The sequence below is a fragment of the Thermobia domestica genome, chromosome 5, assembly GCF_964235325.1.
Source record: "Thermobia domestica chromosome 5, izTheDome1.hap1.1, whole genome shotgun sequence".
Taxonomy (NCBI): domain Eukaryota; kingdom Metazoa; phylum Arthropoda; class Insecta; order Zygentoma; family Lepismatidae; genus Thermobia; species Thermobia domestica.
Window position 1 is genome coordinate 319228172 of NC_137458.1, and position 24274 is coordinate 319252445.

Sequence of the window (24274 nt, forward strand, 5' to 3'; positions counted from 1 at the left end):
TTAATGGAAAATCTGAACTAAATCCATTTCATTTTCAACACTTTAACGTTAACAAACTGCAACTACAGGTTGGATCGAAATCTTTTCCTCCCAGTCCCCTCACCCCCAATTTTGAAAACAATTTGTACCTTCTAAGTTATCATTCTCTGTTTTCCGGTACTGGTTTATATTATAAAGATAATGCACATACTATTACTCCTGAAGAATATCCACACGGCTATACTCTTTATGCATTTATTCTATCACCTACAGCAACATTAGATGATTGTACGTGGGACCTTGTGCGTGATGCACCTGTAAATGTTAAAGTTTCCTTTTCTGAAAATTTAACTGAACCTATAACATGTATTGTATACGCCCAGTTTGATTCTTTAATTCAAATTGATAAAGATAGAAATATATATACTGATAATACTTTTTAAAAGTATCATTTTAATAAAAGAAGTATAGGAGGTCACTTCTAAGCATATGAATTACATGTGCCCTTCTGGTACAAACATTGTATATTGTAATATTTTTGCTTGATTATTCAAAGAGTTGCAAGGTATCATACTATGAAGTGTCTTAAAAGTATTTTTTATGCGTTAGCACCATTTATCGTTATTGGAAAAGTTATAAAAAAATCTGTCAATAATATTATGAGCATGCTATTTCGTTTTATGAGAATATTCCATATACCCCACTAGGTCTTCCAACATATATGCGTATAAAGTGATGTAAAGTGAAGTGAAGTGATGTGAATTTTAAAAAAAAAAGTTATGTACACGGATGATTTAATAAAAGTGTTACTTCGTGATAAACTTACTGGTGCAAATGTGCATGGCATTTATCCTATTGATAAAATACCAAAAACTGTACAACCACCGGCTGGACTTATTATAAATTTAAGCAATTCATCTTCAGGTGGCACGCATTGGGTGTGTGTATTCATTGATGAAAATCAAAGAGGGTACTATTTCGATAGCTTAGCTTTACCATTTCCAAAAGAAATAAAAACTTTTTTAAATAAAAATTGTAAAATATATTTTACAAATACTTCCGCATATCAAGATGATAATTCAATCTTGTGTGGACAATTTGTGTTGTACTTTCTGCATCATATTGTACAAAAGAAAAGCTTTCAAGAATGTTTAAATTTATTCAGAAAAAATAATCTTAAACAAAATGATAAAATTGTATTCAATCATGTAACCAATATAATGAAAAAAGAAAAACAAGTAGAATAGTTTAATAAAATTTTTTATTTACAATTTAAAAATCTTGTATTTTTATTTACAAGAACATATCATTTCCTTTTTACAACTATGCAAATGCATTAGTTAATGTTATAGTACGTTGAAACTTCAACCAATAACATAATTGTTGTGCATTACGAAATGCACATCCTGATTTTTTGTCAAGTTTAATATTTTGTTCATGAAAAGTACAATAATCATTAAATACGTTTGCATGCAATATGTTTAATGGTGGACACTGTTTACTTTCCAAATCAATAACATTAGCTAGTGCAAAAATATTTTTAATCCAAAGTGTTTTTTCTGCACCTTTACAATAAAAGGTTGCATCGTGTTTACAAAGTTGATATATAAGGTTACGTATGTGTGATACAGTATAACCGCATTTATCATTCCAAATTAATCCGTGTAAGTTTAATGTTAACCATTCAATTTGTTTCTGACAACCTAACGGAAGTACATTGTATTCTACTGGCGATTTTATTAAACAATGCAAATTTACTGTATCATCACATGCAGTTAAACAAAATTCACGTATAATAAATTCATGATTTGAAATCTTAAAACCTTGTATGTCAATAATATATTCATTAACACATGGTGAAATTTTATGTTTACGTTCTAAGAAAAACGGTATAATTTGTCCAACAAATTCAGTGTTCTTTAAACAATCACGCGCTTTGCGTATAAAGTTTATACTTGAAATTTCACTATGGTGTTCTTCAAACACTTCAAATAAATCAATAAGAGTTATATCGTTGGATAAATATTCTACAGCAAAAGTTCCTACATCATGAAGAAATAAACATTCATGTTCAAGATGCAGCAAGCATTGTTCACAAAAAATATTGTTTAAACGTAAGTATAAACTTATAGTTTTTAAAACACAAACTTCACTAATATTTTCTTCACTACATAATACACATACTCTGATATTGGAAAACATTTTGCACAGTATGTTTTCTTAACACATTTCACTATACGCATTCGATCTGTCTTTTTCAAGTAAAATACGCAAAAGATCTTCTCTTGCATTCACATCAATTGTTAGTTCCCCATATGTAATATTAAAATAGTCTCTTGTTAATGGTCCAATAGTGTGTGTTTCTCCATAAATGTTAAACAATTCGTCCTGTACACGCGGAGTCGTCAGCACATACCAAACACGTAATCGTAAAATATCGTCATCACAATAAAAACATTCATGAGTCCAATGAAATGTATCATTCCAATAACATGCATAGCATATCAAATAATCATTTGGATTCCATTTCACAATACTGTCTCTAATACAGTTTACATCCACGTAGTTAACACAACATTCACACTTCCACCCTAATTCTGGTGAAGCAGGTGAAGGTGGCGGCGTACCCACATTTGATACCAGGCCTTCGTCTGATTCCGCCTCAGAATCCAGGTTATCCTCCGAAAACTCGTACACCTCGTCATCGGGTAAATCATTTGTTTCTTCACTATCAGATGATAAACATGGGTAAACTTCTACATTATCATTTTCATATCTTTCTAATTGTGTTTCGTTAAATGATGAATCGGGAGAATTTGCATAGTCCGCTATTTTTACTTTCTTTTTACAAAAAGTATCATTCTCATCGTCTAACTTACGCTTTTCAACATTGTCGTCGACAAACTGATGGTTCTCCATCGTTAACAAAACTATACATATAATTTTAGAAATCAAATTTTTAAATAAAAAATCAAATGACGTCACGCGCTCGCGTTCGCACACGCAGGTGTTTTCCGGTCGCGCACGCCTCCGCCCACCTTCCCGCGTCCGCCCCGCGCCGCGCCGCGGTTCCGCCCTCGGTTCCAAGGTTCTAATATTTTTCTTAAAATTATTATTATTTTTTTTTCAAAAACATCCCAACTGGAAAATCATCGTATACGTATTATCTTCCCACGGTATCAACATCTGGTACTATTCTTTTTTTCTTTCTTGTTTACAACTCATCTTTCGCAACAAACTTTTTCCCACACCACCATACAAAATCTTTTTAAATCATACAGCTGCATAGCCTTGTATATACAATTTCTCTTTTATCCTCTATTAACCTTTTGTTTTCTTTTGTATTTCTTTAAACATGTTGTATGCTTCATTTCTCTTTTATCCTTTTGTTTACATACCGTTAAAGAATTCTATACACCTCACCCCACCTCCAAACCATGTTTTTCTATCGTCTCATATTGTAGCCCCTCCCCCTACTACCACCATTCTCTTTTGTTCTCTTTTGTTTACTTTCTATTATGTTTACCTCCCCTTTTCTCCTATAAGTTTAACATGAGGTCCGATACACGCATATCTCTACTATATATATATATATATATATATATATATATATATATATATATATATATATATATATATATTTTTTTTGCATACCGAAAATGCAGTAGACTCCGGAGTATCCGGCTCGCGACTATCCGCTGTAGTTTTCTTCTATTATAATTAAATTGCCAAGGCATTGGAACGGGCGTCTGCTACGATCCTCCTACGTGTCGTGTGCAAAATACAAGTTATGACAGGAAAAGAGCAGCGTTCTGCTCCTTGTTCATTGTTTCGATCAGTGTGTAACGGATCTCAATACAGTACACTTGCCGATGCTCCTGACTATAACTGTGCAGTACGTACAGTATTGTATTTGTAAATTATTCTTGGGGTAGGCTTGATGTTCATAAAGAAATGAGTTCATAGAATCCGGTCTATCCGTTTTGTTGTTGTTGTTGATGTTATCCGGCCTGCTCCTCCGCCACATTAGGCCAGATACTCGGAAGTCTACTGTAATACTGTAACTTAACCTACTTAACTTACAATATGTCGGGGCAGACTCGTAGCTATGGGAAGGCACACGCCTCCTCCCCAAAATTAGGTTGTACTCCCCAAATGAAACATCAACACAACTTGTTTGTTATGTTTTATATCAGGTTTATTTGCTTACAAATATCGTTCATCAATTGGTGTTGTAGTTTTCGTAATTTCGGGGCTCAAATAGGAAAAGATTGAAGTAACTTGGAGGAGTTTTGGGGGACACCAAAGGACCAAAACGTAAACAAGAAGGACTTTTCACCTAATTTCAACATTCTTCACTGATATTCACTTTAGGCATAGTTTGCCAAAAGCGTTTTGGATTTTGGATACAATAGAAAGAAATGCAGAGGTCTTATTAAACGCTTGCAGAGACATGGGTTTAAAAGGGAATGCAGAGAAAACTATATACATGGAAGTTTACCGGGACCGCAAATTATGGATGCGTTAAAATATTAAATAATACTGTTGATAAAGTGGATGCTTTCCAATATCTAGGATCAATATTAACAGGCCAAAACCACATTTACGAAGAAATTAAATGTTCAATAAACGCAGGGAATTCGTGTTATTATTCAGTTCAAAATCTCTTGTCAGGAGTTCTATCGAGGAATTTGAAAATTAAAATATATAAAATGATAATCATGCCTGTTGCTCTGTATGGTTGCGAAACATGGTCACTTACTCTTGTTACGACCAATAAATTTTTTCCTTTTTTTCTTCTTTTTTTCCTTTTTTTACCGGTCGACAGAATATAATAACTGCAATAATGATAATTATTATTATTATTATTATTATTCCAAAGTAGAAATAAATAATTAAAATATTAAATAATTATGACTAAAAAAAATGGAAATTATATTTTAATGTAAAAGAAACTGATTTTACACTATTCATTATTTTGAAAGAAATCTACTGTACTGACATTAAGCAAAATCTCGTTTATTGATCAGAAGTTACCAGGATCTTGTCCTAAGCAACAATTCCATCAGTGAAATTAAATCTTTGTCTTTCTCATTAAAAATCTTATACTGAAGTTTGGTAATTACATTGAGAAATTTGTAACTGCACTTAAATTGAAATGAAAAATAACCTGTTCAATATGTTTATTGTTTCAGAAATAACAAAGAAACATCCATCATCGCATATACATAACAGTTGCCTAGACAGTGAGTTTGGCCTCAACACAGCAGCTCGTATCTTCATTTATCCATTACTTAGACCTAATACATATAAATAGGGCCTGCTAGCGCCTGCTAAGAAACTGGGATATTACACCTCAGGGTCGTCTTGCAGTATCAAAAAGAAATGATTAAGTTGAAAGTCATATTACACTATAATTACTTATTCTGACGAATATTACAGTTTATAAAAGCCATGCCATCACACGAACATTAAATGACACATACATTATTACTACTAATAATAAATTATTTATCGTGAGTTAAGAAGGAGCAGAGCAGTGGATTTATGACATTGGCGATACAATATACCAATATTTCCAGCTCTATTTACTTCTCCGAATAATTATTACTTAGTATGAAAAACACTATAATTATTCAACAATAAAAGAAATTAATGAAGAATGATATATTTACATGAAGAAAACATATATGGAATGTGAGGCATTGACTTAAACGAAAAAAAAAATCATTCATTACTGCATTAGAAGCTGATTATAGATAAATCCCAATTTCCAGCATGGCACCACTAACCAGACAATATGATAATAACAATATTACCTGTTTTCTTAAGTTGTTCATTTCTAAATATTGCATGAATCGTAAGGTAACAAGATAGAGGTTTTCTGAGGCAGGCAACTGTGAATGATTGGTACCGTCGAAGCTCATTTCGTATGTTAGCATTCATTAATTACAAAATTTAATAATCAACTAAAGAATTTAGAATATGAAAATCGAGAATTTATATTTGTTACGCGATTACAGCTATAAGACATTCCCACTATGAACCTGAAGTGCATGACGCTACCGGTAATTAGCTACGAATCATCATCATCATCATCACACTGTTCAAAATACACACGAAAAATAAAGCTTATAGAAATTTCTTTATCATTGATTAGTTTTAATTTTCAGTGCCGCTAGTGCCACCACTAATAACTAAAAAAAACTTTGTATTTAAACCTACTGCAAAATTTTCCGTATTAATCAGTCATCCTGGGATTCCCACTGCAGCTATCCGAACTCCTGTGAAGTAAATAATTGATTAGGGATTACCTCATAAAACGGTTATACCATCCAGCACCGTTCAAGTCCCAAATAAACTTCCTCGTTGTGCCTGCAGTATATTCCCATGACTGATAGAGATTGTCTGACGGTGTCAGAATACCACATTACAGTATTACAAAATGAATTCTCATCTTGGTGAAAAGTCCATAGTCTACACTTAAATTCACGTACGAAGTCCTACTCAGGTTACTTCATTGCTTCTACTGTCACTATCAAAGTTCCAATCAATAATTTTGCATAGATAAAATGGTCCAAAATGTAAATTTGATAACTTAAATCGATAGCAGGACTCGTCTCGACGCATAAACCTTTTATAGTTTTTCAAAAATTTTATTCATACGTCACACCTAACAACTAATGCCGAGCTATGAATAAACTAGAATTTATCTCTGTAAGAACATTATTGCCTTGAATCATATTTAACATTCAAAATTTACTCCCGTAATTCCTAAATAAATGTTGATATTAAATTATTTCGTCCAAAAATGTGTAAAATATCTATTTTATACAGCACTATTTCTTTACTTTCTCTCTGAATTTCGATCGTCAGTTGTTTTGTTGCTATTAATTTCAACTGCCCGTACTTATAAATGGCAAGCACCGATTAAGAGAAGCAATTACAGCCATCAACGTTTATGCACTGTTCGACATCATTTGCAATATTAATAGTTAAATATTCGTAATAATTAATTTCTTTGTGTGGAAAATAGACTGCTTAAAATATAAATAATTACATATAATCAGCATGCACTATACTGATAAAGAAATTTTAGCTTGCACATTTCTTACTGTAACTAAATTTTGATTAAAAGTTTATAAATGTTGGAATTAAAAAGAATATGTCTAATCATGTGCAGTCCTTAAGCAATATTTATAATTTAAATTTACCTTTAATTTATCTTATTTATAAATCAAATTATTTAACTGAGAACTACAACCTCAGGAAATATACGAAAGGGTGAATACCCGGTACAGCTTGAGAATACGGTTGTACACTATAGAAAATTAATAAATTCATATCCAGACAAACGCTAATCATTCTTTTTAAATCGTGGATTTTTTAACAAAAACACACGATCGATAACTGTAACAATCAATGTCACGGATTCAGAAGGATCCGTTACATTTTCCGCGGACGGACAAAAAAAAATATAATTATATATTTTTTTTGAAACATTAAACAAACTTAAAACATTAAACATAAAATTGAAAGCATTATTTAAAATTAACAAGTAGCTCTTCGCGTTTCTCATCGGAACAGTCAAAGATCTTAATATTGGAAAAATTCTGACTCGATACTTCTCTCCCTTCCAAATCTTTTAGTGAAACGTTATTTTTATTTACTTTGGTTACTACATATGGTCCTCTATAGGTAGGCATGTATTTATGTATTATTTTATGATAAGCATCTGATAGCGGATGAGTCTTTATCATAATTAAATTACCTTCTTGAATTATAGGTTCCTGTTGAGATTTTTCCCGCTTCCTCAATCTTTTACTTAAAATTCTCGGATTTGTTTGAATATATTTCCTATTAATATTAGAATTATTATTTTCAGAAGGCCACGAGAAATTTTCTTTAAACCGGTCGCTTGCTGAATAAGATAGAAATAACTCAGCAGGCGTACAATCTCTGCCACTATTGTAGGAATGGTTAATTAAATTCTGGGCTACTCTGATACTGTCTTTCCATTTAGAGTGGTTTTCTTGACACATCATTCTAATGATTCTATTTAACTCTCTATGAGATCTTTCTACAATTCCGTTCCCTTTCGGATTGTACGGAGTAGTCAGCATATGGTGTATTCCGTGTTTATTACAATATGATTTCCACAGGTGGGATAGAAACTGTGGACCTTTGTCTGAAATTATAGACGTCGGATACGGAAAAACATGAAAATATTCTTTCTCTAATGTTTTGATAATTTCCGAAGTTGTCGAAGTTTTCAGTGGAAAATAACAAACAAATCTCGTATAGACATCCACCACTGATAGTATATAGTAAAACCCATAACTACAAGGAAGCTTGCCCACGAGATCAATACATAATTTTTGGTGCGGTTTATCCGCTTCAATATGCATATCCTCTCTGGCAATAGCCCGGTTGGAAAACTTTGTTCTCGCACATATTTCGCAATTTTTGATATACTTCAAAAACGTTTGCTTTTGTTTCTTCCAGAAGAACAATTTTCTTGCAAAGACCAAACATTTAGTTACACCAAAGTGACCTTCTTCATGAATCCTTTTAACACATTTTAGAATAAGATCTTCTGGAATAACCAATAGCCAATTATTTGATTTTCTATCCTTAATAAAGAGTAAATTATTAATTAGCTGAACATTAGGATCCTCCGGATTGGAAGTTATTCTACAAATTAGTTCTTTACAGTAGGAATCGCACTTCTGCTTAGCCTCAATTTCCTCTTTCTCAAACCACTCATCATTTGTAAGAAAATTTATCTGGCAAGTTGTTACTTCTCCAGGTATTTCTGGAGTATTTCTACTTAGGATATCAGCAATTTTATTATCATGACCTTTTATGTGCTCGAATGAAATATCAAATCTTTGCAACTTAAGTAGCATTCTTGTAGTTCTTGAATCTAAGTTTTGCAATGTAAACGCGTAGGTTACCGCACTATTATCACAATGAACTGTGATTTTCCTGCCAAGAATGTAATATGCAAAATGCTCACATAGAAATAAAACTGCTGCTAACTCAAGTTGGAAAACTGAATACGAAAGTTCATAAGATTTTAGTTTTCGACTAGCATACCCTAAAACCAACAAATCTTCTTTACTCTCTTTACCATATTGTGCTAAGAACCCAGCTAAATTTTCAGCTGATGCGTCCGAATATAGATGGAATTCTCTCGAAAAATCTGGTTGATTTAATGCTGGAGGTTCACACAGTAATATCTTGAGTTGCTCGAATAATTCTACAATTTCCGGGCTTAACTGAAACTTTACATTTTTCTTCAGAAGATTGTACAATGGAGCTGTCAAGTTCGCAAAATCAGGTATGAACTTCCTTCTCCATGACAGAATTCCAAGAAATGATCTTAATTTTTTCTTGGTGTTTGGTGTCGGAAAGTGCCGAATAACTTCATTATGTTTTGGATTTGGTTTAACCATTTCACCACTGACTACGTGGCCCAAAAACAGAATATCTGTTTGCAGAAACTGACACTTTTTGAAATTAAGAGAAAAATTTCCAAGTTGGAAAATTTTAAACACCTTTTCTAAATCCTCAAAATGTGCATCCAAATTTGAACTAAAACATAAAAGATCATCCAAATAAACAGTTACAAAGTTTCTAGTGTCTAAACCGAAGTAAGTGTTCATTATATTTTGAAATATAGCAGGAGAAGATTTCAAACCCATAGGTAATTTACGGAGAACAAACTGACGACCTAAGTATACGAAACTCGTGCATTCATACGAATCCGGATGTAATGGTACTCCATAGTATCCCATAGTGGCATCCATGGAACTGAATACTTTTGCCCCAGAAATTCTGGCAAGAATTTCTCCGATGGGTTCAACCTGTATTTTGGGTGTAATAACCTTTTTGTTTAAGAGGCGAAGATCTATCACTGGTCTAACTCCTCCAGATGCCTTTCGAACACAATGGACTGGGTTACGATAGGCACTTGGCCTTTCTTCCGCTATTCCTAATCTGATCCATTTCTCCAATTCCTTTTGAAAGTCTTCCTGCATAGCCTGAGGAATAGGATATAATTTACCAATTACAGGTTCCTTATCAGCTAATTCTATTTTATATGGTTCACATTTTATCTGTCTGGGGTATTCATTAAAAAGATGTTTGTATTTTAGCAAAAGTTTTATTAGTTTATCTTTTGATTTATCATCCAAATCTTTTCTTTCTTTTACATAATTTATCAATTCAGTATCCGGAATTTCTCCATTATCAAGAGAGTTACTGAAGATAGCGCGGGTTTCCTTAATTTCTCGTTCAGTGTCGAACTGTATTAGTAATACTTTAGGGTATACAATATCTAAAACAACTTCTGATTTGTTATTATCTCGTAAGTACAGTTTCTTCTTTTCGCTATCCAACTTCAATTCAAATTTTACAAAGAATGGTGAACCTAACAGCAAATCAGCTTGCATATCTTTCACCACAAAAATTGGAACATCAAATAACTTGTTCTGGATCTTCAAAGTTATGTTCTGGAAACCCTTTACAGTAAAAGTATCATTTCCGGCAAAATCCTTTAAATTAAATAATGAAGCTGGCTTTAGCTTGGCCGCTGGAAATGTCTCTTGAATAGTCTTCCAAATCTTATAGTTAAGAAGGTTGACTTCAGCGCCAGTATCTAAAATACAGTTAATTTGTCGTCCTCCGATTTCACAATTTATCGTCGGCGAGGGAAACATTTCAAACTTTTTGGAATCAATATTTTCCAAATTTTCCTGTAAGACGAATTGTGCTAAAAATTGTATACTTAACGGTTTAACAAAACCATTTGATAATTTAGCGTTACTTTCACTAGATGGTTGACAACTTAAATGGTAATTTATATTTGGGGAGAGAAGATTTGACGAGCAGACACCGACATCTCCCCTTAAGGGTGACTGCTGAATGAGTTTTCCGAATGATTGTCCGATTTTGTCGTAAAGCCAGTAGATGAATAACTTAATTCTACTGGACTTATTCCTACCGCAGAATAAGGAGGGTTTAGTGTCGAAGTTACTGTGGTAATGACAGGCATACGCATTGGAGATACTTGCTGATTAGAGGTAGCAACAGGTATTGGAATAAAGGGATTGAACATGTTTTTATTCGTGTAAATAGGAGGAGGCAACGATGGGGGAGGAAAGTTCGTATAATATGTTACTGGCATATTCTCTATCGGAATTCTATTATTTTGAGCAGCGTGCCAATTTCGACTAGCCATTCCGCCATTCCACTTTCTCCTATTACTATTAGTCCACGGGCGTCGTTTGTCATACCCATTTTTCTTATTCCAAGAAGGGTGTTGAGGATTATCGCTATTATGGAATGGTGTATTACTATTATTGTGGTTGTCACCAAATGAAATAGGCTCCGTTTGCACAGAATTGTCAGCCTTCCTCTTCTTTAATTTCTCATTTTTAACATATCTTATGTTAGGACGTTTAGTTACTTGAAATTTATTTCCCCCCAACATTTCAATATTCTCCATAGGGTCACATTCTAAATCAGCAAGTCGCAAGATTATTTCTTTTATAGTGTTCACTGAGCTTAATTTCAAAATTTTTCTTTCCTCCGCGGGTAGACAATCTAAAATAAGTTCTTTCAACTCCTGCTCACACGGGGAACTGACTACAGAGTGATAGTTTTCTACTACAAACCATACGAAATCCACTAATGACGGGAATTTACCTTTATCATACCTGAGAGAATACAATTTCCTCTTTTGTGCTCTTTCTAGTTGTGGAGATATATATTGATCCCTAAACAAATCTACGAAATCATCAAAATTGTGAATTTGGCCCATCACGCTCCGATACCATGATTTCGCGGATCGTTCAAGACACTTCGAAGCAATATATAATTTCTCCTTGTCCTTAAGATGATATATGTCTAATGCCTGTAACAGTTCTTCAAGGAAAATTCTGGCCACCCCTTGGGTCATTTTCCCACTAAATCGGGGGAAATCTTTTAATTCCCGAGAATAAGGTGGATTTTGACTCGCACCGCAAGAGGGCAAAACTTGAATTACCTTCCCATCTGATAGAACATCCACTTTTTCAATGTTAGCTGATCTATTTTGCGCACTTCCTGAAGTTACGATTTCAGGCGAATTTAGTCTGTTTCTTTTCTCTCGACAATCACAACGTTTTTTCTTTCTTGTCCCGTTAGTGGTATTTGCTACCCGTTCCCTATCCTTAGGCATAAGTTCGAGATTATTAGTTTCATTACCTGATTCCACTACCTTTAATATTTCAGTTTCAGATTCTGAATCAGATTCTGTACTACATACGTTTGCAGTAATACCTGGCTTTATCCCACAATTAACCTCATTGCTATCCTCAAGATTTCTAGCAATTAACTCAATCATCTCTCGCGACTCCGGAGTACGATCCTGCCCGGTTTCCTCAAGGGGTACAACGGTTTCTTGTTGCTTTCCACGCAAATAATTAACTTCTTTACTTAAGGTTTGGTATCTAACTTTAAGTTCCTTTCCTTGATGAATTAAATTTTTATTTAGCTGACTCAACTTATGTTCAAGTTTGTTAACATTATCTTGTACTAAATTTTCGTTTCGCATATTTATCTCATTTAAACTTTCCCGCATTAATTTTTCCAACCTAGTACTCCGCTCTTGACATTTACTTTCGAATTTCTCCTGACCTGCAGTAACGTCGCGTTCCAAATCGGTAACAGTTGCCACAACATTCACATTTGCCTCTTGCAAACCCTGTACTTGTTTCTCGTACTGCTCTTTATATTTATTTAAGTCTGAACTAACATTCTGTTTGAAAGTTTCTACATCTACCTTAAGATTAGACATATCAGTTGTTAAGGTATCCAATTTCTTATCAGTACTTTTAGACAAAGACAAAAATTTTACATTTATTTCTTCCTGGAAAGACTTAAGATCGGATTTAACACCGAACACATCTACAGTAAGTGAAGAAATTTTATCATTTAAAGCAGTCATTTCAGAAGACAACTTATTTGTAAAATTATCTGTTAGTTCGTTTTTCATTGTACTCATTTCGGATTTTAATGAGGTTATTTCCGAGGACACTTCGGATTTTAATGAGGTTATTTCCGAGGACACTTTTGAGGACAGCGTATCATTCATATTTGTCATTTTACTATCAAGTCTTAATATGAGCTGCCTTAGAGATTCAAATCCCGGTTCTAATCGTGCACCTAGTTCTTGACTTTCAACAGAGACGGTTTCTTTTTCATTCGAATGCATAATTCCTAGTTCGTCACTATGTTCAGTATTCTTATCACCAGTCTCACCTACAACTTCCTCAGAAGACTCAACAAACGTCGCTGTTGCCTGTTCGAAATCCTCATATTCATTTTCCTCCAGCGTACTACACTGAGGACAGAACCACTCAATTTCCGCACGATCAATCTGATCGATTTTCGATTGCAACAATTTAACGCAACGCGCATGATACCAATTATCACATTTGTAACAATTAACAAACTTCGTAAGTGCTTTTGCTTTCTTTTTCTTGCAACACTGACTCGTGTCTGGTTCATAATTATCAACTTCGGAATTAATGAATCTCTTCATCATACCACAATTCATCGTCTTACGACATGCACTTCAGTCTCATAGTTAAGAAAATCTTATATTATTTACGTTACCAGCTTTACTCATTTATCCCCAAACTTACTATAAATTTAATAATAGTTATATTTATATATATTTGTTACAGTTTTTTTTTCACTTTTGGAATATGTTCCTTAGTCCAAATCCGACGCTAGGGTCGCCACTGTTACGACCAATAAATTTTTTCCTTTTTTTCTTCTTTTTTTCCTTTTTTTACCGGTCGACAGAATATAATAACTGCAATAATGATAATTATTATTATTATTATTATTATTCCAAAGTAGAAATAAATAATTAAAATATTAAATAATTATGACTAAAAAAAATGGAAATTATATTTTAATGTAAAAGAAACTGATTTTACACTATTCATTATTTTGAAAGAAATCTACTGTACTGACATTAAGCAAAATCTCGTTTATTGATCAGAAGTTACCAGGATCTTGTCCTAAGCAACAATTCCATCAGTGAAATTAAATCTTTGTCTTTCTCATTAAAAATCTTATACTGAAGTTTGGTAATTACATTGAGAAATTTGTAACTGCACTTAAATTGAAATGAAAAATAACCTGTTCAATATGTTTATTGTTTCAGAAATAACAAAGAAACATCCATCATCGCATATACATAACAGTTGCCTAGACAGTGAGTTTGGCCTCAACACAGCAGCTCGTATCTTCATTTATCCATTACTTAGACCTAATACATATAAATAGGGCCTGCTAGCGCCTGCTAAGAAACTGGGATATTACACCTCAGGGTCGTCTTGCAGTATCAAAAAGAAATGATTAAGTTGAAAGTCATATTACACTATAATTACTTATTCTGACGAATATTACAGTTTATAAAAGCCATGCCATCACACGAACATTAAATGACACATACATTATTACTACTAATAATAAATTATTTATCGTGAGTTAAGAAGGAGCAGAGCAGTGGATTTATGACATTGGCGATACAATATACCAATATTTCCAGCTCTATTTACTTCTCCGAATAATTATTACTTAGTATGAAAAACACTATAATTATTCAACAATAAAAGAAATTAATGAAGAATGATATATTTACATGAAGAAAACATATATGGAATGTGAGGCATTGACTTAAACGAAAAAAAAAATCATTCATTACTGCATTAGAAGCTGATTATAGATAAATCCCAATTTCCAGCATGGCACCACTAACCAGACAATATGATAATAACAATATTACCTGTTTTCTTAAGTTGTTCATTTCTAAATATTGCATGAATCGTAAGGTAACAAGATAGAGGTTTTCTGAGGCAGGCAACTGTGAATGATTGGTACCGTCGAAGCTCATTTCGTATGTTAGCATTCATTAATTACAAAATTTAATAATCAACTAAAGAATTTAGAATATGAAAATCGAGAATTTATATTTGTTACGCGATTACAGCTATAAGACATTCCCACTATGAACCTGAAGTGCATGACGCTACCGGTAATTAGCTACGAATCATCATCATCATCATCACACTGTTCAAAATACACACGAAAAATAAAGCTTATAGAAATTTCTTTATCATTGATTAGTTTTAATTTTCAGTGCCGCTAGTGCCACCACTAATAACTAAAAAAAACTTTGTATTTAAACCTACTGCAAAATTTTCCGTATTAATCAGTCATCCTGGGATTCCCACTGCAGCTATCCGAACTCCTGTGAAGTAAATAATTGATTAGGGATTACCTCATAAAACGGTTATACCATCCAGCACCGTTCAAGTCCCAAATAAACTTCCTCGTTGTGCCTGCAGTATATTCCCATGACTGATAGAGATTGTCTGACGGTGTCAGAATACCACATTACAGTATTACAAAATGAATTCTCATCTTGGTGAAAAGTCCATAGTCTACACTTAAATTCACGTACGAAGTCCTACTCAGGTTACTTCATTGCTTCTACTGTCACTATCAAAGTTCCAATCAATAATTTTGCATAGATAAAATGGTCCAAAATGTAAATTTGATAACTTAAATCGATAGCAGGACTCGTCTCGACGCATAAACCTTTTATAGTTTTTCAAAAATTTTATTCATACGTCACACCTAACAACTAATGCCGAGCTATGAATAAACTAGAATTTATCTCTGTAAGAACATTATTGCCTTGAATCATATTTAACATTCAAAATTTACTCCCGTAATTCCTAAATAAATGTTGATATTAAATTATTTCGTCCAAAAATGTGTAAAATATCTATTTTATACAGCACTATTTCTTTACTTTCTCTCTGAATTTCGATCGTCAGTTGTTTTGTTGCTATTAATTTCAACTGCCCGTACTTATAAATGGCAAGCACCGATTAAGAGAAGCAATTACAGCCATCAACGTTTATGCACTGTTCGACATCATTTGCAATATTAATAGTTAAATATTCGTAATAATTAATTTCTTTGTGTGGAAAATAGACTGCTTAAAATATAAATAATTACATATAATCAGCATGCACTATACTGATAAAGAAATTTTAGCTTGCACATTTCTTACTGTAACTAAATTTTGATTAAAAGTTTATAAATGTTGGAATTAAAAAGAATATGTCTAATCATGTGCAGTCCTTAAGCAATATTTATAATTTAAATTTACCTTTAATTTATCTTATTTATAAATCAAATTATTTAACTGAGAACTACAACCTCAGGAAATATACGAAAGGGTGAATACCCGGTACAGCTTGAGAATACGGTTGTACACTATAGAAAATTAATAAATTCATATCCAGACAAACGCTAATCATTCTTTTTAAATCGTGGATTTTTTAACAAAAACACACGATCGATAACTGTAACAATCAATGTCACGGATTCAGAAGGATCCGTTACACTCTGAGGGAAGAACATAGACTGAAAGTATTTGAGAACAAGATCCTGAGACGAATATTCGGACCTAAGAGGAACGGGAATGGGGAATGGCGGAAACTTCATAACGAGGAACTACATAATTTATACGGTTTACCAAAACTTGTTAGGGTCATCAAGTCTAGGAGGCTTAGGTGGGCAGGTCATGTAGCTAGAATGGAAGAAAGTAGAAGCGCTTTCAAAGTCTTGACTGGTAGACCCATAGGAAAACGACCATTAGGAAGACCTAGGCGCAGATGAGAGGACAATATTAAGATGGATCTCGCAGAGATTGGAATACAAAGTAGAAACTGGATCCAATTGGCTAAGGATAGAAGTCAGTGGAGAACTTTTGTGAATGCGGCATTGAACCTTCGGATTCCGTAGGCCATAAAGTGAGTTAGTTAGTATGATGTATCAGTTCAGAACATTATATATTTTCTGAATTAAACCATTATATATTTTGTTGAGCTACCCTTTCGAATCTCTCAAGGCTAAACTGAATATGAAAAACATATTTTTAGTGAGAATAGCCATAAACAAAATATGTACGTCGTTTCGCAACCACTTAAAAAAATATGCTTATACTAGTTTTTTTTTTCACTTTCAAGTCGATACTGCACATTTGTTCCTTCATAAAGGCAATGTGATTAACATAATATAATAAATAGCTCCTGTTAAATGATCTTATTGGAGAATCTTAAATCGCGCAAACAATTTAAGCTTTGGATTCAAATGTACGGGCAATATAAAACTTTAAAAAATCATATGTTTGAATAAAAAAAAATATTTACAGGATTTCTCTTTGATTTCAATGGGTCCTGACTGTTCGACTTAGAAATGCATTTTTTTTACAAATTATTTCCATTTGTAGGGTTGAATATTTAAAAAGGAAGATGTTTGTTTGATCGCAATAGTTCCAGTTGTTAGCGAGTAAGAGGAAAAGAGATTTTGTGATGACGTCATCCGTGGTCAAGCTGCGAGAGCAAGCTTCCATACACATTACCACGCATTTCGTTTGGGAATGGTGCGGTGGCACGTTCTAAAGTGCGATTTCCTTTTCTAGAACTGATTGCAAAGGCTTAGAAATGTCACCTACGTGTAGAAAATAATAATATCGGATGGTGGGCTGCACAAAAGTTTTTAGAATATTATAAAACGGAGTTTTTCTTACAAAGCATATGCTCGGCGTTTTACAAAAGGAACTAAAAATTTCGAAGCCAATAATATTTAAATAGATGACGGACGAGATTGCTACAGCACCTAAGTACCCTTCCTTTAATCATGGTTCCGATTCCCAAACATAAGTATGTTCATTATTACGTTTTGTTGTAATTTTTAATGCTTACCCTACAATTTTGTTCTTCAAAGTATGTTAAGGAGCGCGGCATATATGACAAAAATGAAATAACATCTGTAAAGTTTGCCAGAATACGAAAAATACTTTACCAGCTAAATTTGTTTTATTCGCATCGCTATCTGCGGAACAACTCTTGTAAGCCGTTTCATCATCATTGTCACTTTATACAGAAAAATAAAACTATGAATCAATGTCCTGAGGAATACTGTCGTCGTCACCGATTCCTTCTAAAAGCCGATATATATATATATCACTCCCAAATGCACATTGTATAGCAGTTGTATTTCCATTCATTTCTAAAACAATACCTTTAGAATCCTGAGTTACACCGTTCCTATTACCCTTTAATATTTCGTCTTGATTACAACCGTCAATTGCGTCTTATACCATATTTTTATTTTTTACGTTGGTAACTAAACATATGTCGATGGATTTTTGGAGTAAAAGCATCTCCTTCTACTATTACTCCCCTCTTATTAAGATGGTCTTTGCTGCTCACATATCACAGGAAGGTAAGAGTTGCAGATTTTTTTTTTTTAATCAAGGTTTCCTATGAATATTTCTACTAGTGCTGTTGAATTTTTGTGACATTTGCGGTTTTCGGTTTTTGAGAAAACCGGTTTTCTGAAAGCCGAAAACCGCAAAAGCGGTTTTCAAAACCGAAACCACAAAAGCGGTTTTCAAAACCGAAACCGCAAAAGCGGTTTTCAAAACCGAAACCGCAAATGCGGTTTTCAAAACCGAAACCGCAAATGCGGTTTTCAAAACCGACATTTCGGTTTTATGAAATTTCACTTTTTTCAAAAACTGGTTTGCGGTTTTTTCAAAAACCGATTTCGACAGCACTAATTTTTACACAAGATGAAGAGATGACGCAAAACTACATGAGTCAACTGCAAATGTTTCTCCTAACAGAACAGGAAATTGTAAGGGAAATGCAGCAAGATAAATGGATGCAAACCATACTAAATTGGACAAGAAATGGTTGGCCGAGGAAACTGCCCACCCCTCTAGATGATATGGAGCATAAATTGTTTTTCAAACATCGATACGAATTGGAAATGCAAAATAATTTATTATATTTGCAAGAAAAATTATTGTACCAGGCAAACTACGATATATATAGATAGATAGATATAGAGATATAGATATAGATATAGATATAGATATAGATATAGATATAGATATAGATAGATAGATAGGTTAGAGAAAATGATAAGTACGGCGAAAATGCAAGTTTGGTGGCCAGATTTTATTTATGATATACAAAATTTTGTAAAGAAGTGTCATTTCTGTCGGGCAATGACGAATTCACCTGCCCAAAGAAAATGTAATAGTTTGCCGTCAACAAACAACCCGTGGCAGAGGGTACATCTAGATCATATCTCAACTTTTGGTTTCATTGTATTATTGTTAACTAATGCATTTTCTAAGTGGATCAAAGTATGGATGGTAAATAGTACGAATTTTCAGGAAACTATGGAGAAATTAAAGGAAGTTTTTCAATTGTTGGGTTTCCCAGATACTTTGGTTACGGATCATGGACCACCATTTACATCCATGAACATTAAGAATTTTTGTGCTCAAAGAGGTATTTGTTTAATGCACACGCCACTGTGTCACCCGCAAAGTAATGGTACGGCAGAAAGAGCAGTCCAATCAATTAAAAAATACTGAAAATAAAATTTATTCAATCAAACTATAAGGTGACACGTAAGATGTTTGAATCATGGATTGAGCAAATCAATTTTACACAAATTCGAAACTTTCAAACAAGACACCGGCAGAAACATTATTAGCGTTTAAACCTCGTACATGGTTTACTATTCCACGGTTACAGCAGGATAGCAACGAAAGGGAAATGGACAAACAGCATGGGTTAAAAATCACCAAGCTTCCATACCGAGATTTATAAAAGGAGTGCAACTAAGTAAAGTGGGAAGAAATGCTTATAAAATTTTAGTGAATGGTGTCACTCGTATGTATCATGCACATCAAGTCAAATTTGATTCTTGGGATATGGCTGATGAAAACATGAACAAATCCAAGGAAATTTCTAAAGAAGGTCTTAGGAAGGATCAGATCAGGCCAGTGGATACTCAGATACATTCGGTTTCATGGCGACAATATAGTCATCGTTCAGCTCCGCCAATAGAAAACCAAGATAATGAGGTACCGGAGAATATCAGATCAACAAGGAAAAAGAGACCACCGGTTACGTGGGGATACACATAAAAAATCTAACGATAGTATAAAATAGAGTAGTAGATATGGCGTTCTCTTTTGTATGGATTTATAGGTATGCATTATATCTGGGTTCGATTCATTGTATATTTTTTTCGTAAGGGAGAGAGAATTGTTGGATATTAGGAATAAGATTGTCGGGTAGAAAGTGTTCATGAATTTGGAAACTGTCTTATGAGTTGAAAAATGTGGTTGACTGTGCAGATAATAGTTAAAAGTGTAATTAGAATCACAGATACATTGATTGAGGAGCTCCGCGGTGAATGTGATAGTGTCAACATCTCCTAGAGTGAGTTGACGAAGAGGAAGTGGAAAAAATGAACTATTCTCATCGTACACTTTTCATACACATTTACAAATACTCTTGAAATCACCTACATTCATTTACAATTATCCTACACGTTCACATTTCATCTATTTTTTTTTTTTCATTTTTCCAACTCTTTCACCCTGACTAACTGGTTAACTGGCCCTCTTCTTCCCATTGGAACTCCATCATGATTTTGACTCTTACTACACCTAATTGTGACTATACATTTCTTTACCTCACTCTGACAAATTAGCTCTCCTATACCTAAACTGACATAATTAACAATATATATTTTTTATTTATTTCCTACTATATATGACAGGTAATGCGATTCGAAAGTCGACCAAAAATGCAAATGGCGGCTTCCGCCATTTGTAAAATTCTTTACAATTTCTAAAAAAATAATTCAATACTTGTACAAGTAATTCAATTTAACCACATTTTTAGCATACTTGACCTTTTAAATAACACCGATAATGGTGATGAAGACGAAGACAAAAGACAAGATACATTGATTGTGTTAATGAAGATTATATTAAATATGTAATAGTAACAAGTTGATTACTAAGATTTAAGTTATGATAGGAGCGATGTACGAATAGTATACCATGACAGAGGAAGAAATGTAAGTACTGATTGAGAATAAAGTGACCAAAGAAGATACGTTGTTTATTGATTGAAACGCTTCAGCGGTCTCTCACTTGTGTATTCCTTAATAGTGGAACAAGGTTTCTCTGACTAAACGGTGATTAATAATTTTTATAAAATACAGAATTATTTGATTCTTGCTAACAGTTTCTGGGACATAAAGGAATGTCAGTATTTCCTCATCATCCCCATGAGATGTCCAATGGCAGAAGTGAGACGTCCCTTGGATCTATCCTAAGACTGACGCCCCCTTGACATCGAAACGACATATCTTTTCTATCCAAGCATAGTAATAAGTAGACAGCTGTTTCTGTTCCCTTGCTTGTTTCTTTCTTTCCTAGTGGTTCTCTGCTACTGGCTCCATATATTTTACTTGTAATTGCTACTCTGTAGTTCAGTTCTTAGTCTATCTTTCCCCATGCTCTCCGGTAATATCCTCCACGAACTCAAGATTACTTGTAATTTTAACCTGCAGTCATGCTTTGGAACTAAGTCAACGGTAACACCAAACACAATACTACAAAATTCCCACCATACGACAACGTCGTCAAACCCTATCACATCTGCGAATCAAAGTTGTATGTTCACATTCCTCTGCAAACGCTTCAACAACGTCCCATTGGCTATTTAAAACACTGGTCACATGATGACTTAACTGTAATGTCATTAGTTGAAATAAGTCGCTACCCATTGAATGTAGATCATACATTTACAATCCATGAGAAACGAAAACTAACACATGGGAAAATCCGACCCCACACCCACACTTATAACCTACTCCTGATCCTAAGTCAATCCCACACTCCGATACAAAATTTTGAAGAAAGGCATCCACACATGACTTAGTAATAGAGCACCTACCTCTGATGTGAGTGGTCTCTGGGTTCATCCCAGGTCAAATGGGTTTGTGGCGAACAAATCTGGTACGTATGTTTTCCCATATTCTCATTCCAGATTCATTTTCATTAATCATCCGTGTTCTTGAATCTAGAGGGCATGGCTAATTTATTATTTTCATTTCAGTCACTAAGTCTTAAAAAAAAAAAAAAAAAAAAAAAAAAACTAATTCGATCCAGAAACTAATGAATAATCGTACTTCCAATAGTGGAACTAGGCTCTGGTTCCACAATCTTGACAAACGACTCTTTCTCCTCTTCTGAAGTCTTTGCATCCGAAGGCTTCTTCTTCTTCTTCCTGTGAAGGCAGAACTCACACTGTCTGGGACAGGATTCATCGCATTGAAGCGTCAGTGAGGAGGACCACGTCCATTCTTCTTCATCAAGGTGGGGGCTTCGGAAGAGAAAATTGACTGAAGTATCTGACGAGGGAGCCTCTCTAAAATCCTCACTCGATGAAGTACCAACGTCAGTGCTTGTTAACATCGCCTCAGATCTAATCAAGGAGGCAGTGTCACGGGAGTACACGGTGCCACGGGCCAACGAGTCAAACACCGCGGGTTCAGCTTCCTGGTCCTCTTTCCACGAGATGCTTTTTTCGATGTTGGGTTCACCAATGTCACGATCCAAGTGTTTCACCTGCAAATGGAAAGGAAAATATATCATTCCTAGTAGAATTATAATAAGGAAGATATAGCGCGAGTTATCATACAGTATATACAAGAATAAAATGTGTTACGATCTAAAACACTGCTTTACAAGGAATTTGACAGCAAATATATCAGAATAGTGAAGAGAAGTAAATTTTACTGATACTTCGCCAGTACTGTGCCGTGAGGGGGCGACCGGCGCGACGGCCCCGGGCGCCGAAGAAAAAGTGGCGCAAAATTCGGGAGAGATAAAAGGAAAAAGAGGAAAAATTACTTGGAATATATGTATGGGGACGCCGTCGTATACTCTCGCCCCGGGCGCTGATTTTCCATGGCACGGCACTATACTTCACTACTTTTGAAGCTGACAACCTCGTTTAACTGTTGGTAGGCGGAGTTAACGCAAATATCACCAAACTATTCCACCTCCGGACACCAATGTGCCTGGGGAAATAAAAATCCGCCGGAACTTGTTCAGAGATCATAAACCCCTGTGGTGACGTCATCAAAATGGCTGCCGTGTGGGGAGGCATAAGGCAGGGTGATTCAAAACAACACGGACAAAGTTTGGGACATGATTCCTGACACTAAAATAAAACAAAGTACAGACGAACCTGGATGCACAAATGCTTCCCTTCGGAGTTATAGGCTGCTCAAAACATGAAAAAATAAACGTTAAAGGTCCATAACTCCAAAACTATGGGACCTACCTAGTTGAGTCAAGACTTCACTTAGAAACTATTAATAATATGTGCTCTATCCAAAAATACGTCTCAGAATACTGCAGTACTCAAGCAACAATTTTTGTAGAGGAAGTTTGACTACGGGCATATAATTTTAAAGTACTCTTCAAATACTTCTATAAAAATTGTTGTGAAAACATATGGATCATGTTTCCGTATCAGCACTCATTTTCCAAAGTACAGTGATGCACCAATAGTTGACACATCTAAATATTAGATGCTACCTCTATTATTGCAATTAAAAAAATGGTTACATTAGTACTTACTAGTTACTACGTTCCTCGAAAAGTGTCTCAGTGCAACACGTGTTCAATATGGACACTTTTATACCGAATAACCTCTTTAAGGTGGCTGTACATGTTTTTTACCACTCTGGTACACATCCCATTTCACAACTACACTATGCAAGCACGGATTTCTAATGTTGGAGCTTTAACGGAGGAGTCTGTCCTTTAAATACCCCCACAGAAAAGTGATTTTGATAATTAGAAGGATAAAAAATGGATAAAAAATTGGCCAAAAATTTTAGGAATGATCAAAAATGTATCTTGGCCAATGATTAGTTTTTGGATCCGGGATAATTTTTGAATGATCTGAAATCGAGTTTTCATATTTTCTACGGAATAAGCATGTCATACTGGGTTAACTGATAGTTTGGGTTTGGCTACACTTCTCCAGATATAAGACCTACAAGAAAACTTTTGATTGGAATATATTGGATCTATTAATCCAAAAGTTTCGTTCACTGCAACACGGACAAACGTGAGTATTCAGACATTCTTTCCCTGTTGTTAAAATGTACGTCGTATGTTGTTTTAAATTTAGCACAAAATATTTTTGTCGTCCGCTAACAATTACATGTGTCAACTATTAGTGCGCCGCCTAGTACTTTCATGCTGTTTTGAATATATGTTATATTCTTTTACCATTATGAGCTTTTAGAGACAAAT

At 34.2% G+C, this 24274-nt stretch overlaps 1 protein-coding gene across 1 annotated transcript in view; it reads right to left on the bottom strand.

Moving 5' to 3' along the window:
- LOC145685671 (uncharacterized) overlaps positions 1–24274 on the bottom strand; it is a 63193-nt gene that overhangs the window by 20269 nt on the left and 18650 nt on the right. The window contains exon 4 of the mRNA XM_081758066.1: positions 22132–22570. Coding sequence (XP_081614192.1) covers positions 22132–22570 — 439 coding nt within the window. The remainder of the gene's footprint in view (positions 1–22131; positions 22571–24274) is intronic.